The sequence below is a fragment of the Centropristis striata genome, chromosome 10 (genome assembly GCF_030273125.1).
Source record: "Centropristis striata isolate RG_2023a ecotype Rhode Island chromosome 10, C.striata_1.0, whole genome shotgun sequence".
In the NCBI taxonomy this organism is placed as follows: Eukaryota; Metazoa; Chordata; class Actinopteri; order Perciformes; family Serranidae; genus Centropristis; species Centropristis striata.
The window spans coordinates 3,940,555-3,954,771 of NC_081526.1; the positions used below are offsets into that span (position 1 = coordinate 3,940,555).

Genomic DNA, 14,217 nt, shown 5'->3' on the forward strand with positions numbered 1-14,217 from the left:
TAAAGAGTAGAGAAGATTAAAGAGAGAAGGGGTTATACAGCAGAGAGCAGAGGAGAGACAAGTAAAGAGACTGGAGGAGAAAGAAGAAGTGAAATAGTTGAAAAGGGAAAACGGAGATAGATAGGACAAGTAGAAAAGACGGAAAGCAAAGAGAGAGAAAGGAGAAAGAAAGAGGGAGAGCAGAGATGTGAGAGAACAGAGGAGATCAGAGGGGAGGAGGATGAAGAGGATGAAGAGGCAGGAGAGACGAAATGAGGAGGCAACAAAACAAAGGGTGAAGAAGAGAGGACAAGATAAGAGAACACAAGGCAACAGAGGACAGGAGATGAGTGGAGGAGTGGAACTAATCACAGTCTTGAAAGTCATCAGTCAGTCTGAACTTTCACAACTCCTCAGCTTTAATCACGTTAGCGTTAATGAGCTAATGAGCGCTAGGCAGAGTAAACGCACACTATAAGATGGAAGTATAATAGCCCGCGGTCACACAAGACCACTGGGGACTTGAACGCACTAAACCATACTGATACTTTTAATCAAACACACATTATTCTCTTTGATTTGACCCGTCTTGCATATATTTTTTTTGTGGGAAAATCATTTTTTTAAACGACTTAAAGAGTCATTGGTAGACTTAGGATAATAACAGGAAACTGTTATTTGAAATGTTGCAATAAAAATCCCATAAGGCTGAAGGATAATGGAGGTGGTTGGCCTCGAGATTTACATCTCGCTGTCATGCTGCAAAGACTGATTTTAATACTTGAGGAATTAAAGGAGAAGTTTGGAATTTACAGTGATTGCAGGGGCGCAGATGGGATTTTTGAACTGGGGGGACGAAGCTCTCAGCAAATTATTTCAACTCAATTACTTATTTTTCCACTCCATGCCTTAACCCAAATATGTTTTATTTAAAAAAAGAAATAAATGAACTGTAGTGTAAACAACAACCAACATATTTACATAAATGAAAAGAAGTTTTTACATGAAATTCCCAGTGCAGCCAAACAAATTTACTGACTTGAAACTGACTCACTGAAGGACCCAAAAACAGAATATTTTTACCCTAAAAGCCTAAATTTGGTGCCTCTCGCACATTCTAATGCCACTATTCAATCTTAATCAGTGCACATTTTAGAGAATTATTCTAAAGGATAATAAGGGTTCTTTTATGTTTTATTTAAGGCGTCTTATTTTGACAATCTTCTTGCAAATTTTGTGGTGGATTCTGCTAACACATCCACGTGCTCTTATTTTGAAAGCTACAAGTGTTTGCTTTTATTTTGAAGGCGGGTCTAACACCTTCTTACCGTAACGCCTTATGGTGTGTTCAATTTACGCTGAAAGTTGGAATTAAACATTTTCTACCATGCCATGTTGGTATCAGTTTTTTCAACCTCCCCTATATGTCCTGATAATTAATGTTTAACTTTGACTTACTTGATCAAAATTTTGAACCCAAAATAGACAAATAAAAACATAAAATCTAATCTAGAAAATTATAATTCACACACAGAAATGTACATGTTGCAAATATTAATACAGGTTGCAAATATAACATATAGCAGGTAAAATGAGGATAATATCTAGTTCTATATTTTTATACTAAACATATTTGACATTATCTCCGGTTTTGCTTGGCCGAATATCATCAAAAAAAAAATCTGGTTTGGAGTTTCAAGCCAGAACTTTAAAAGGAAGCTGATAGAGAAACTCTGTGTTGCTTCATTTTTATGTAAGTAATATGCAGGTGGTTTAATGGACTCTAGAGGGTTTAAAAGATCATTAGAAATCAGCACTCTTCCCTTGTCGATCAGTTCTCACCACCCTCTAAATCTGCCATAGACCTATAAATTCAATTCAATTCAATTCAACTTTATTTATAGAGTGCATTTCATGCACAAGGCAGACTCAATGTGCTTCACAATGGATATACATAATTACAGTTAAAAAACAAAACAAACAAACAATTAAAAGACATCAATTAAACTGTATAAATGAACTGTCTGGAGTTTATTGTAGACATAATGTACAGCTTATACTAACAAGGCTGCCTTACGTCTACAATCTGAAGCCCTCCCTGCTGTTTTCTTTCTGTTGAGTGTATTCTTTACTTCTTCCTGAACCTTGTGTTTGTTTGTGTGGTTTGAGTTTCAACCGTTGGGTCTCTCTGTCTGGCCGATGGCTGACCCTGTCACTCAGTGGACGCTGTGGTTGCTAATCTCAGTGAAGGCTCTCCTCGGCTCTGACCCCACAGTGGGGGATGAACTCCCCACTGAAGTCAAGACAACAGAGTCACTGCCCATCTCCTGCCGCAGGCTGAAACACACCTTTTAACACTACAGAGCAGCTATACACCTACTGCCTCACATTCCCTCTAAAACTAAACTAAATACACAAGCTGCACAAACTGTCACTGACTTGTTTCAACAGGAGAACGTTGTCAACATCAAACTCTTGCATCTATAGAGACTAATTGTTTGGTTTTTATTTATTTATTTTTTATTTATTTATTTATTTTTCTTGTTCTTTGTTGGGACAGTTAGATTGTATGAATGACAGATTCATTGTAATTCAATGATTGTAAATATTGCTTTCTTTTATTGTTATCTTTTTTTTTCTGACGCTTGCTTTGGCAATATGTACAGTGTTACGTCATGCCAATAAAGCCAATTGAATTGAATTGAATTGACTGAATACTACGGTACGCATTATGATACCAGTTAGGAAAAAAAAATGTTTGGATTGTTTTTTGTTGTTGTCTTAAAATAGGACTAAATAAACATAATCTGAAGAAATGTTATAATTCTTTTTTGTTGTTGAAGATTTTGAGGTTTGTTGTCTGTAGGCAACATTGTACCATAATGGTGGAAGAGTGAAAAAGAAAGTTTTTAAAATGAATTTTAACATAATTTACTTAATAAAGATGTGTAAAAGATTCAGTAGCTTCAACAGGGTACAACACATAACATGTTAAATTTAAAAACATAATAAAATGATCTTTTTTAACCGGTTTCTTGTCTGAATGTTGCTTGTAGGAAACATTGAACCACTGAACCAATGACCCATTGAAATTAATGTCTAGAACAGACTAAGTGTATGAAACTATCCAAACTGAAGGTCTACTCTTCTACCAGTAGGAATATATTTTTTCCAGATGTAAAAGGGCCAGAAAATGACATTTTGAGTTCTTTTTTGTGGCACAAAATGGCAAAGCTGTTTCCTTTGGAAAAGTCTGCAAAATAGGGTTTCAATATGGCCTCCTGGAGGTCATGTGACAAATTAAAGCATTGCTATTGGTTCCCTATACTCTTCCCTCTTTTTTAAAAGTATCTCATCAATCAAAAACATGCAATGTAGAAAATTGACAGGCCAGAAATGGGGGCAACACCGTACCATAGAGGGTTAAAAAATATTATTACATATAGATGTAATTACATGTCATTTAAAAAGGAAAATTGTATGTATTTATTCATCTATACATTATTTTCAACGCAGGGAAGAAAATGAACTATGGTAGTATATCTTCAGTGTTTTTTTTCTGTACCGGCCCTGTGTGCAAGTTGTTTATCAAGGAAAGGAACAAAACAAGGTTTTTTTTATTTATTCTAGTATTGGGTTGAAGGATAAACATCTGGTACAGTGGAAACCTTGCTCCAATGTTTATTTCCCAATTCAACCCTTAAATAAAACCTTGAGTCTTACCGTAGCTCCAGACGTCACTCTGGTGGGTGAACTTCCTGTAGTGGATGCACTCCAGAGCCATCCACTTAATGGGCATCTAGCAGAAACACAACATGTCAGGATTATTAATATGCAACATATACCAGCTGTTCTCAACCTGGGGGTCCCGACCCCAATTGGGGTCGCAAGATGATTTCTGGGGGTCGCCAAATCATTTTGGAAGTCAGCTCTGTCTCCACTGTGTTAAAGTGTTCATGTGTTAATGTGTTTTAGTCTTTTTGGTCATTTAATGTCTTTTTTTTAGTAATTTTGTGTGTTTTTTGGTCATTTTGTTTCCTTTTTTTGGTCATTTTGAGTATTTTTTTTGTCATTTTGTGTCTTTTTGGTCATTTTGTTTCTTTTTTTGGTAATTTTGTGTCTTTTCTTGGTAATTTTGTGTGTTTTTTTGGTCATTTTGCATCTTTTTTTTATCATTTTGTGATCAATTTGTGTCTTTTTTGGTCATTAATGTCTTTTCTTGGTCATTTTGTGTGCTTTTTTTTTTTTTGTCATTTTGTGTCTTTTTTGGTAATTCTGTGTCTTTTTTTAGTCATTTTGTATTTTTAAGTAATAAAGTTTTTTTCTGCCAATTTGTCTTTTTTGGGCCATTTTGTGTCTTTAAAAAAAAAAAAATTTTGTATCTTTTTTGGTAGTTCTGTGTATTTTGGTCATTTTGTGTCTTTTTTTGTCACTTTGTGTCTTTTTTAAGTAATTTAGTGGGTTTTTTTCAGTCATTTTGTGTCTTTTTTTTTTTTTGTGTCTTTTTTTTGGTCATTTTGATACTGCCTCCAGCCACCCCCAGGTAATTTTTTAAAGTTTGAGACCCCTGTTTTAGATTAAACTTAAATTGTGTTGGTGTAAAATTAGCTGATTGGGCAGAACTGTGTGAATTAGAGAGAAAGGAAGTGTGGAAGATGAAAAAAAAAAAACAAGGTTTGGTGAAAGACAAGACAAACATGCACACAAGCTGAAGCTATAATGGAATATGGTGCATGGGGCAAATGGCAGGGCAGTCTGGGAAGCAGCTTAACACTGTGATTAGATTTGAAGGCCAATTTTATTGATTACAGTGATGGAGTATGGGGGGGAGGGGGGAGGGGGGGGCATCGAAGGTTAGAGTGTGTCTGTCTTCCTCGTAGCGGAGGAGATAATACTCACACAAACCAAGATGGACACAGAAATAAGGCGGCGAGAGAGGATGAAAAAGGCTTTTCTGACACGAAAGGATTTTAGCAACAAAACACAAAAAAAGAAAAAAGGATGGAGAAAGATTAAAAGAGGCCAGTAGCCCGTGTACAGAGAGCTCCAAGGACATATTTGTTTACTACGTTTATGGAGTTTTGAGATCTAAATTCCCCAAAAGTAAATAAAACGGTCCAATAGAGCAGAATAGTGTCTCACTGACTCCACTAAAACTGTCCTTTGTGATAGGCTGAGTTCCTCCCCTGGGGATATAAAACCCTAATTAATGTTAATGTCTATTGTTTTTCTTTTATAACATGCTAATGGTATGGCCCAAAATAGTAATTCAATAATATTGTGTCTTGAAGAGCGTGCAAAAAAACCCCCCGAACACATCAAACAGCAGATAATAAAAGCAGATATTAAGCTCACACATTGCATCAAATAATAATGATACAGTACATATAGTTAGAACAGCCACCAACACTAACACAAGTGGTTTAACCCTCTAAAGTTTTGGCTTTTCTACAAGTTTCCATGTCCCGTTATTGCATCAACTCTTTTTCAGCAAAGGTTAAAACCACCTCGACCAAGTCTAACATGATTTTTCTGAAGTTTTTGAAGAGATTTTTTATTTATTTTACAGTGTGCATTCAGCATTCCAATGCATTCTTAATGCAATCTTTTGTGTTTAATGTGCTTTTGTAATTTTTTTGTGGTTTATGTAATATTCTTGTGTGTTTTTGTATTTTTTTTGTGGTTTTTGTAATATTCTTGTGTGTTTTTGTATTTTTTTTTGCACATTTTTGTGTTTTTATGTGTGTTTTTTGTAATTTTATTATGTTTTTTATGGGGTTTTCTGTGTGTGTTTTTTGTACTTTTTTGTGTTTTTTTAAATATTCTTGTGTTTTTTGTAATTTTTAGCAATTTTTGTGCATTCTTGTGTTTTTATGTGTGTTTTTTGTAATTTTATTATGTTTTTTGTGTTTATGTTGTAATTTTTTGTGTTTTTTTAAATATTCTTGTTTTTTTTGTAATTTTTTTGTGTTTTTTTTTACATTCTTTTGTGTGTTTTTATGTGTGTTTTTTGTAATTTTATTATGTTTTTCATAGGGTTTTTTGTGTGTTTTGTGTATTCTTTGTGTGTGTTTCTGACAAAAACACACAAAAAACTGTATAAACTTAAAAATCTGTGTTTCTTTGATGCTTTTTGGAACGCTGACAGAGGAGGTAATAAAAAATAATTAGCTTCAGATCTTATGCCTACACTGCAAATTATTTGTTTCTTACTAAGATAAAAAAAAAAACTTAGATTTAGAAGTGTTAGATAATTATCTTTTTTTAAGAGTTAATTTCTTATTTTAAGCGTTCAACATGCTTATTTCTAGATTTAATAATCTTAATTTAAGAAATCTTGTCAAGTGAAATCATCTGTCCCAGATTTAGTGTTTTTTTCTGGTTTTTATTCTGGTTCTGGTTTTTAGACACACCTATTTTGCAATGTAAGACTGGAAACAGGAAGAAAAAGCTAACCTGGTTTTGTCTAAAAGTAAAAATGTCCAACAACCAACCTGTGCAAAAAAAACATTCTCTTCTGTGTTAAAATGACAGGAGCAGTGTTTCTTGGTGTAGATCACTGACTTCCTAGCATCTTTTGTCCCTGTGAGGTCGCCAGGCAACCAGCTGAGACTGAACAGGTGTTCAGAGAAAAAAACTGTGAATTTTTGCTTTGAATTTGCACATATTTGACAAATGAACCATTTGTGTTTATAAAACAGCCAAAGTACCAGATTCCACAGGAGTCACAATTACAGGCTTCCTGCATAGAAATCAGTTTCCCGCTCTATCTCCTTAAAAGTTATAACTGTTTATAGGTCCAATGTCCAAAATAGCATTTTCTTATCAAGAAAACAACTTTGACTTTTTTTCATTCAGTTATACATTAAAAAAAATGCACATTGAAAATTTCCCCACTGTGGGATGAATAAAGTCATATCTTATCTTATCTTATCTTATCTTATATTATCTGTTACCTTCATAATGACCATACAGATAGAGAATGCTACCTTTTCACTCTTTTTGCAAGAAAAGCAAAAGTGTATTATGTCAAATGGACAAAAATATGGGCTGAAATATGTGCCACCAGAAACTGAATTATTTATATTTCAATTTAAATTGCTTAACTTGAATAATTGCATTAAAAAACTGAATTTCAATCTCATTATTTGAATAGATACACAGACTGCCTCCTCGGCCAATCAGCACCTCCGTTTTCTTTTGAAACATTTGTTGCTACCCCGTTGCCATGGCGCCTCTTCGGCCAATCAGCACCTCCGTTTTCTTTTGAAACATTTGTGGCTACCCCGTTGCCATGGCGCCTCTTCGGCCAATCAGCACCTCCGTTTTCTTTTGAAACATTTGTTGCCACCCGGTTGCCATAGCGCCTTTTCGGCCAATCAGCACCTCCGTTTTCTGTGCTCGATTGCTCTGCCTCAACAACCGGATGTTTGTCGCAGAAAATTTGAATTGAATTTTGCGAACTGAATGTTTAGTTCGAAACTAACAAATTCAACTTCAAATTACAATTCAGATTCAAGTTTTCAATGCAATGATTCAAGTTAAGCAATTCAAACTCAAATATAAATATTTCAAATTCAGTTTCTGGTGGCACATATATCAGCCCGTAAAAAAAAGTTATTTATTTATTTGTGGGATAATTTGTGTGATAGTGTAAATGAGTATTTACCTTTCCTCCATCAGCATTATATTCCTTCTCATTAACATCCAGCAGGCGAGCCAGGCCGAAGTCAGTGATCTTAATGTGGTTTGGAGATTTAACCAGCACGTTACGGGCCGCCAGATCTCTGTGGACCAGCCGCCGCTCCTCCAGGTACATCATGCCCTGCAACACACACACATAACACGTTTTTGTTCATTTTGTGTCTTTTTTTTGTTCATTTTGTGTCTTTTTTTGGTCATTTTGTGTCTTTTTTTTGTTAATTTTGTGTCTTTTTTTGGTCATTTTGTGTTGGTGTTTTTGTTGATTCACTTAACCACATATGATGAAACTGCAATTTTAAATATGTTTACAGTGCAGTAACTTAACATATTTCATGCTCAAATGCATGTAGAACAGTATAAATAGGAATACAAAAGGTTTGAAGCAAATAAATCTTATTTTTTCAGTCATTTTGTGTCATTTTTTGGTCATTTGGTGTCATTTGGTGTCTTTTTACTTTTAATATTTCATGTTTTTGGTCATTATGCGTCTTTATTTGTTCATTTTGTGTCTTTTTTTGGTCATTTTGTGTCTTTTTTTGTTCATTTTTAGTCTTTTTTGGTCATTTTGTGTAATTTTTTATTAATTTTGTGTCTCTTTTGGTCATTTTGTGTAATTTTTTATTAATTTTGTGTCTCTTTTGGTCATTTTGTGTCTATTTTTTAACAGTGCAGTAACTCAACATATTTCATGCTCAAACACATGTAGAACAGTATAAAATATAACCACTTACTGTGATTTCTTTTTTTTTTTCAGTGCAAGAACAGCAGACCAACATTAACTGCAAGAAGTAATTTTGCGCATTTTTACACTGCACTTTTAAGATTTCATGCTCAAATGCATGTAGTTGTACTGAGGGCCACTTCACATGAGAGTGCGGCCCGTATGTGGCCCCCGGGCCTCCAGTTGCCCATCCCTGATCTATATAAAACACACCTATCTGCAGACACGAGCGTGCACTGGAAATATGCAATAACCTGCATTAACACACACATTAACACACACATGCAGGACCATCACCATCCGTCTTCATCATCATCATCAAGACCCGATTCCAATTTCTATAATTATTGGCGTCATCATCATTACCACCACATTGTTTTGTTTATGGTCATAATTCCCATCAATCACCAACTAGACTGTGGAAAAGCCCTCTTTATTGCCAAATGCTTGGCAACGCAGCAATAACAGCAGCATCCATAAGCATCAACCCAGAGGCAGCTTCTCAATTAAATGGCGGCCCCACAGGAGAGAAGCATGTTGGAGCAAAACATTTCATTCAATAAATGTAGTGAACAGTTCAGAGAGGATCTCTCTGCTCCTTCTTGCTGTCTGAACTTATTTAATAATCATAATCTGCTGCAAACACACAACAAGGCTTTTTCCTCTGACGTGATTGGGGGTTCAGAAGAAGTTCCCATGTGATCAAAGTTGAGAAAAAGTCATTTCTAGACGATCTTTGCCCCATTTTTAGGTTAACCCTTTGATGCACAACATGGGTCTAAACCATGGGTCTCAAACTCTCGGCCCGCGGGCCAATTGTGGCCCTCGTGACGATATTTTGTGGCCCCCGCCTTGATATGAAAGTTTAATGTGAGTTTTATATGAATGGCACTTTACCGTGTTGTGTGTGGAAGGTCCCTTTAATTCCTTTTTTTGGTAATTTGGTGTCTTTTTTTCGTAATTTTGTGTCTTTTTTAATAATGTTGTCTTTTTAAAATAATTTTGTCTTTTTTAATAATTTTGTGTCTTTTTTGGTCATTTTGTCTTTTTTTTGCTCATTTTGGGTTTTTTTTAAGTAATCTAGTTTTTTTCTGTCAATTTGTCTTTTATGGGTCATTTTGTGTCTTTTTTAAAATAATTTTGTGTCTTTTTTGGCAATTCTGTGTCTTTGTTGGTCATTTTGTGTGTTTTAAAAGTAATTTTGTCTTTTTTTGGGTAATTTTTTGTCTTTTTTTGGGTAATTGTTTTTTTTTTTTTTTGGGGTAATTTTTTGTCTTTTTTGGTCATTTTGTGTTTTTTTTATAGTCATTTTGTATCTTTTTTTCGTCATGTTGTGTCTTTTTTTAGTCATTTTGTGTCTTTTTTTGGTCATTTTAATGCTACCTCCAGGTAATTTGAGTTTGAGACCCCTGGTCTAAACTGACCCGACTGAGTTTTTATGTTCTATATCTCTTCAATAAATTAATTTCATCATTCAGTCTTCTAAGTTTTCCCAAATTAACTTGTTTTTGATCATTATACATCCTCATCTTTTGTTTTCACTTCTTAATTTTTGAATAAAACCCTTTTTGTATCACCACCCTTGAAATGCACAACATTGAATCAATCACATTTAGATGAATGGGTCATTTTTGACCCATGTGTGGAAACTTGATTTAATAATAATACAAAAACGATTCTTCTTTATAAAATACGAAAGTAAAAATGGAAATAATGATCTGTTGTAATCAAAAACAAGATATTCAAAGAATACTTGGCGTAATCAATCATAAAATAAATTGATTTCAAAAGATAGAGCAAAGAAACACACAGGCAGCCTGAAATAACATGAGAAATGAATGCGGGTCATTTTTAAAAAGATATTTTTGGGGCATTCTACAGCTTTTATTTATAGTAGAAAGTTATTCAGAGTAAAAGGGGGAGACAGAAGGGCTCCGAGCCGGATTCGAACCCGGGCCGCCCGAACACCCTAGACAACCTGATGTAGGTCATTTTTGACCTATTTTGTTGATTAGAAGGGTTAAAACTATTGAGTTTGCTCATTTTGAAGTAAACATGGACTGAAATTGAGAAATTAGGCACAAAAATGACAAAAAATGATTTATTCCTTTGCCAAGGGCGACTGTTACCTATCTTTTATTGGGAAATGTTTGAATATAATGTTATGTTTTTGTTAATAAAAGAAAGTATTTTGATGAATCTAGTCTAATCTAAGTCTCAGTGTCAGCCTTCAGAAAAAATGTGGATCACCACTCAAACAGAAAGAAAAGTTCAACGTCTGACAAAAGTGGCGACAATGTCGTGAAGCTTTACAAGAGCAGCTCTATAGAGGAGTTCAAGCTTTTCACTTGCTGCATCTTGTGAGTCTACACTGGCTGCTGTGCATCAGAACAAGAGTGGACCTGAAGGGAAGAAAGATGAGGAGGAGAAAAAAAAAACAAAAAAAAAAACAACGATTTCAAATTGGACGAGCAATAACAGAAGCCACTTTGTTTGAAGTGGCGAGAGCTCAGAAAAACAAGGCCTTATTTGAAACCATAACAAATTGGATTCAGCTCGAATGGGCCGGAATGAAAGGAGGAGTGGATGGAGGAGGAGGAGGAGGAGGAGGAGGAGGAGGAGGAGGAGGAGGAGGAGGAGGAGGAGGAGGAGGAGGTGGGGTTGAGTGGCGACAGTCTAAGAGGTGAGATTACATGGTGAGGCTGTAATCACAGCGCCTCATTTGGCTCCCTCCCAGGAGACAACATGTGGTTTCAACACACACACACTTATACACAAAGTCACACATACCTTCAGACATGCAACACACATGGACACACACCTGCATATGTAGGTGTGTGTGTGTGTGTGTTCTTGTACTTCCTACATAGTGAGGACTGGAACACGTTTTTAAACCAACAGAGTGAGGACATTTCGGCCGGTCCTCACTTCTTTAAAGGCTTTTTTGAGGTTTCAGACTTTGTTTTAAGGGTTAAAGGTTACAATCAGGTTTATGTAAAGGTAACCATGCGTTAGGGTTAGTGTTGAGCATTTAGTTGTCATGGTGATGGTTAGGTTAAGGGTTATAGTAAGGGGCTAGGGAACAAAGTTATTATAGTTAACAAAAACGAAACAAAATAACGAAAACTAGAGTTGAAAAAACATTTTCCTTAACTAAAATAAAAATAAAAGAAAGGAGTTTTAAAAAAAAAAAAGGTAATTAACTGAAACTGTACAAACTAAAACTAGCTGAAACTAACTAAAATTATAGTGAAAATGTCCTTCGTTTTCGTCTTTGTCAACTTTTTTCATACATAATGAAGATGGATCAGACAAAGGAAATAAAGGCAAAATTTACTGTGACCTCTTTTAATCTCCCACCCAACAAATACCCCAATACAAAAAACTGTGTGTTTGTCCTATTAATGACCTAGAATATGGGTTTCAAACTCGTGGCCCGCGGGCCAATTGTGGCCCTCATGACGATATTTTGTGGCCCCCACCTTGATATGAAAGTTTAATGTGAGTTTTATATGAATGGCACTTTACCGTGTTGTGTGTGGAAGGTCCCTTTAATTACTTTTTTTGGTAATTTTGTGGGGTTTTTTTTTTTTATAATTTTGTGTCTTTTTTTTAAATAATTTTGTGTCTTTTTAAATAATTTTGTGTCTTTTTAAAAATAATTTTGTGTCTTTTTTGTAAGTTTTTGTCTTTTTAAAGTAATTTAGTGATTCAGTCATTTTGAGTCTTTTTTTTGGTAATTTTGTGTCTTTTGTATAATGTTGTGTCTTTTTTTGGTCATTTTGTGTCTTTTTTAAATAATTTTGTGTCATTTTGTGTCTTTTTTAAATAGTTTTGTGTCTTTTTTGGTCATTTTGTGTTTTTTTTTGTCATTTTGTGTCTTTTTTAAGTAATTTAGGGTTCTTTTTGGTCATTTTGTGTCTTTTTTTTGTAATTTTGATACTGCCTCCAGTGGCCCCCAGGTAACTTGAGTTTGAGGCCCCTGTTATAGAGAGACAGAACGAGACGCTCTGAACTAAAAGTGCCTCCTATGATCCATGGCATCAGGAAACAGCTCTCCCTCACTCAGTCATACAGTATGATGATCATTAAGTACTCTTTATGTTTGCTTGTAGAAATATTATCACTGGCTCCGAGCTTTTATAAAGTCTCATGAGCCAAATGTTAGCTGCTAACTGCTGCTGCCAACATGGAAATATGTTACACTGATACTAGATTTATGAACTCCTGGCAGCTTCCTTTAAAGTGACTAATAAAAAATATATCTTCCAACTATAACACAACAATAAGTGGGTTGCCAAAAGCAATTGGTGATTAATATACAGTTTGACTTATGCAACTGTTTGCTACCTATGTGTCTAATAAAAAAAAAAGGTCTGAGCTCATCATTTAAACTAAACTAAACACAGCTAACATCATATTTAAATGAGTTTGAATAGACTTTATACTCAGAGAAGTAAGTATAAAGCTCCAAATTATTCTTTTTTATTCTAACAAAAACACTGACATAAAGTCAGAGCATACAACAAGCAAACAGCAGCAACAAATGTGTGCCGGGTATGTATAAAGTCATGGAAAAAAAGATTAGATCTCTTTGTTTTCTTCAATTTCTTGTTCATTTTAATGCCTGGTTCAACTAAAAGAACATTTGTTTGGACAAATATAATGATAACAACAAAAATAGCTGATAAGAGTTTAATTTAAGAGCTGATATCTAGACATTTAACATGGTTTTATTGATAATAACCAAAATCATTATCAATAGTGGAATGTAAGTAAAAAATACTGTTTTGGCTGATATAAACATTTACAGTGTTTCATTGTTACTGAAACTGAATTAACTCATTTATCATTTTACGTCTTTTACTGTCATGGTTTTGCAGTTTTTCACTGTAACATCTACAGACATTTTTTTTACAATGTATAGTTGTCTATATAAATATTAAATGTAGCAATTTATGACCAAAAGACACAAAATTACTGAAAAAAAAAATAAATTACTTAAAAAAGACACAAAATGACCCAAAAAAGACACAAAATGACAGAAAAAAACTAAATTACTTATAAAAGAAACAAAATGACCAAAAAAGACACATAATTACTAAAAAAGACACAAAATTATTTGAAAAAGACACAAAATTACCAAAAAAGACACAAAATTACTTAAAAAAGACACAAAGTTATTTAAATAAGACACAAAATGACACAAAATGACAGAAAGAAACTAAATTACTTAAAAAAGGAACAACATTACCTAAAAAAGACACAAGATTAATTAAAAAAGACCCAAAATGAACCAAAAGAGACACAAAATGACAGAGAAAAAAAACAAAATTACTTAAAAAAGAATCAAAATTACCAAAAAAAGACACAGAATTACCAAAAAAGACACAAATTATAAAGAAAAACCCCACAAAATTATTTAAAAAAGACACACAATTATTAAAAAACACACAAAATTATTTAAAAAAAGACACAAAATTATTTAAAAAAACACACAAAATTACCAAAAAAGTAATTAAAGGGACCTTCCACACACAACACAATCAGAATATGGACACAGACAGTTAATTTAGTTGGTTTAACACGTACTAATGCAGACAATGCACTTACTCATCCATGTATAACATGTAAAGACTTTTACAGAAACGGTAGAACTGAGACAGATAAAGGTAAATATCAGAGGTATCCCATGATGCCCGTTGCCCACGGCTACCAAATCATCAAAGTCTCTCTCTCTCTCTGTGTGTGTGTGTGTGTGTGTCATGGTATACTGTGCCAGTTTTCCGACAGATTCTTATTTGTACATAAAT

At 34.1% G+C, this 14,217-nt stretch overlaps 1 protein-coding gene across 1 annotated transcript in view; it reads right to left on the reverse strand.

Annotated features, from left to right (window-relative positions):
- Positions 1 to 14,217, reverse strand: part of LOC131978699 (receptor tyrosine-protein kinase erbB-4-like) — a 643,267-nt gene that overhangs the window by 28,252 nt on the left and 600,798 nt on the right. Inside the window, exons 21-22 of the mRNA XM_059342409.1 lie at positions 7,649 to 7,804; positions 3,703 to 3,778 (exon numbers count right to left, since the gene is read on the reverse strand). Of these exons, the coding sequence (XP_059198392.1) occupies positions 3,703 to 3,778; positions 7,649 to 7,804 (232 nt within the window). The remainder of the gene's footprint in view (positions 1 to 3,702; positions 3,779 to 7,648; positions 7,805 to 14,217) is intronic.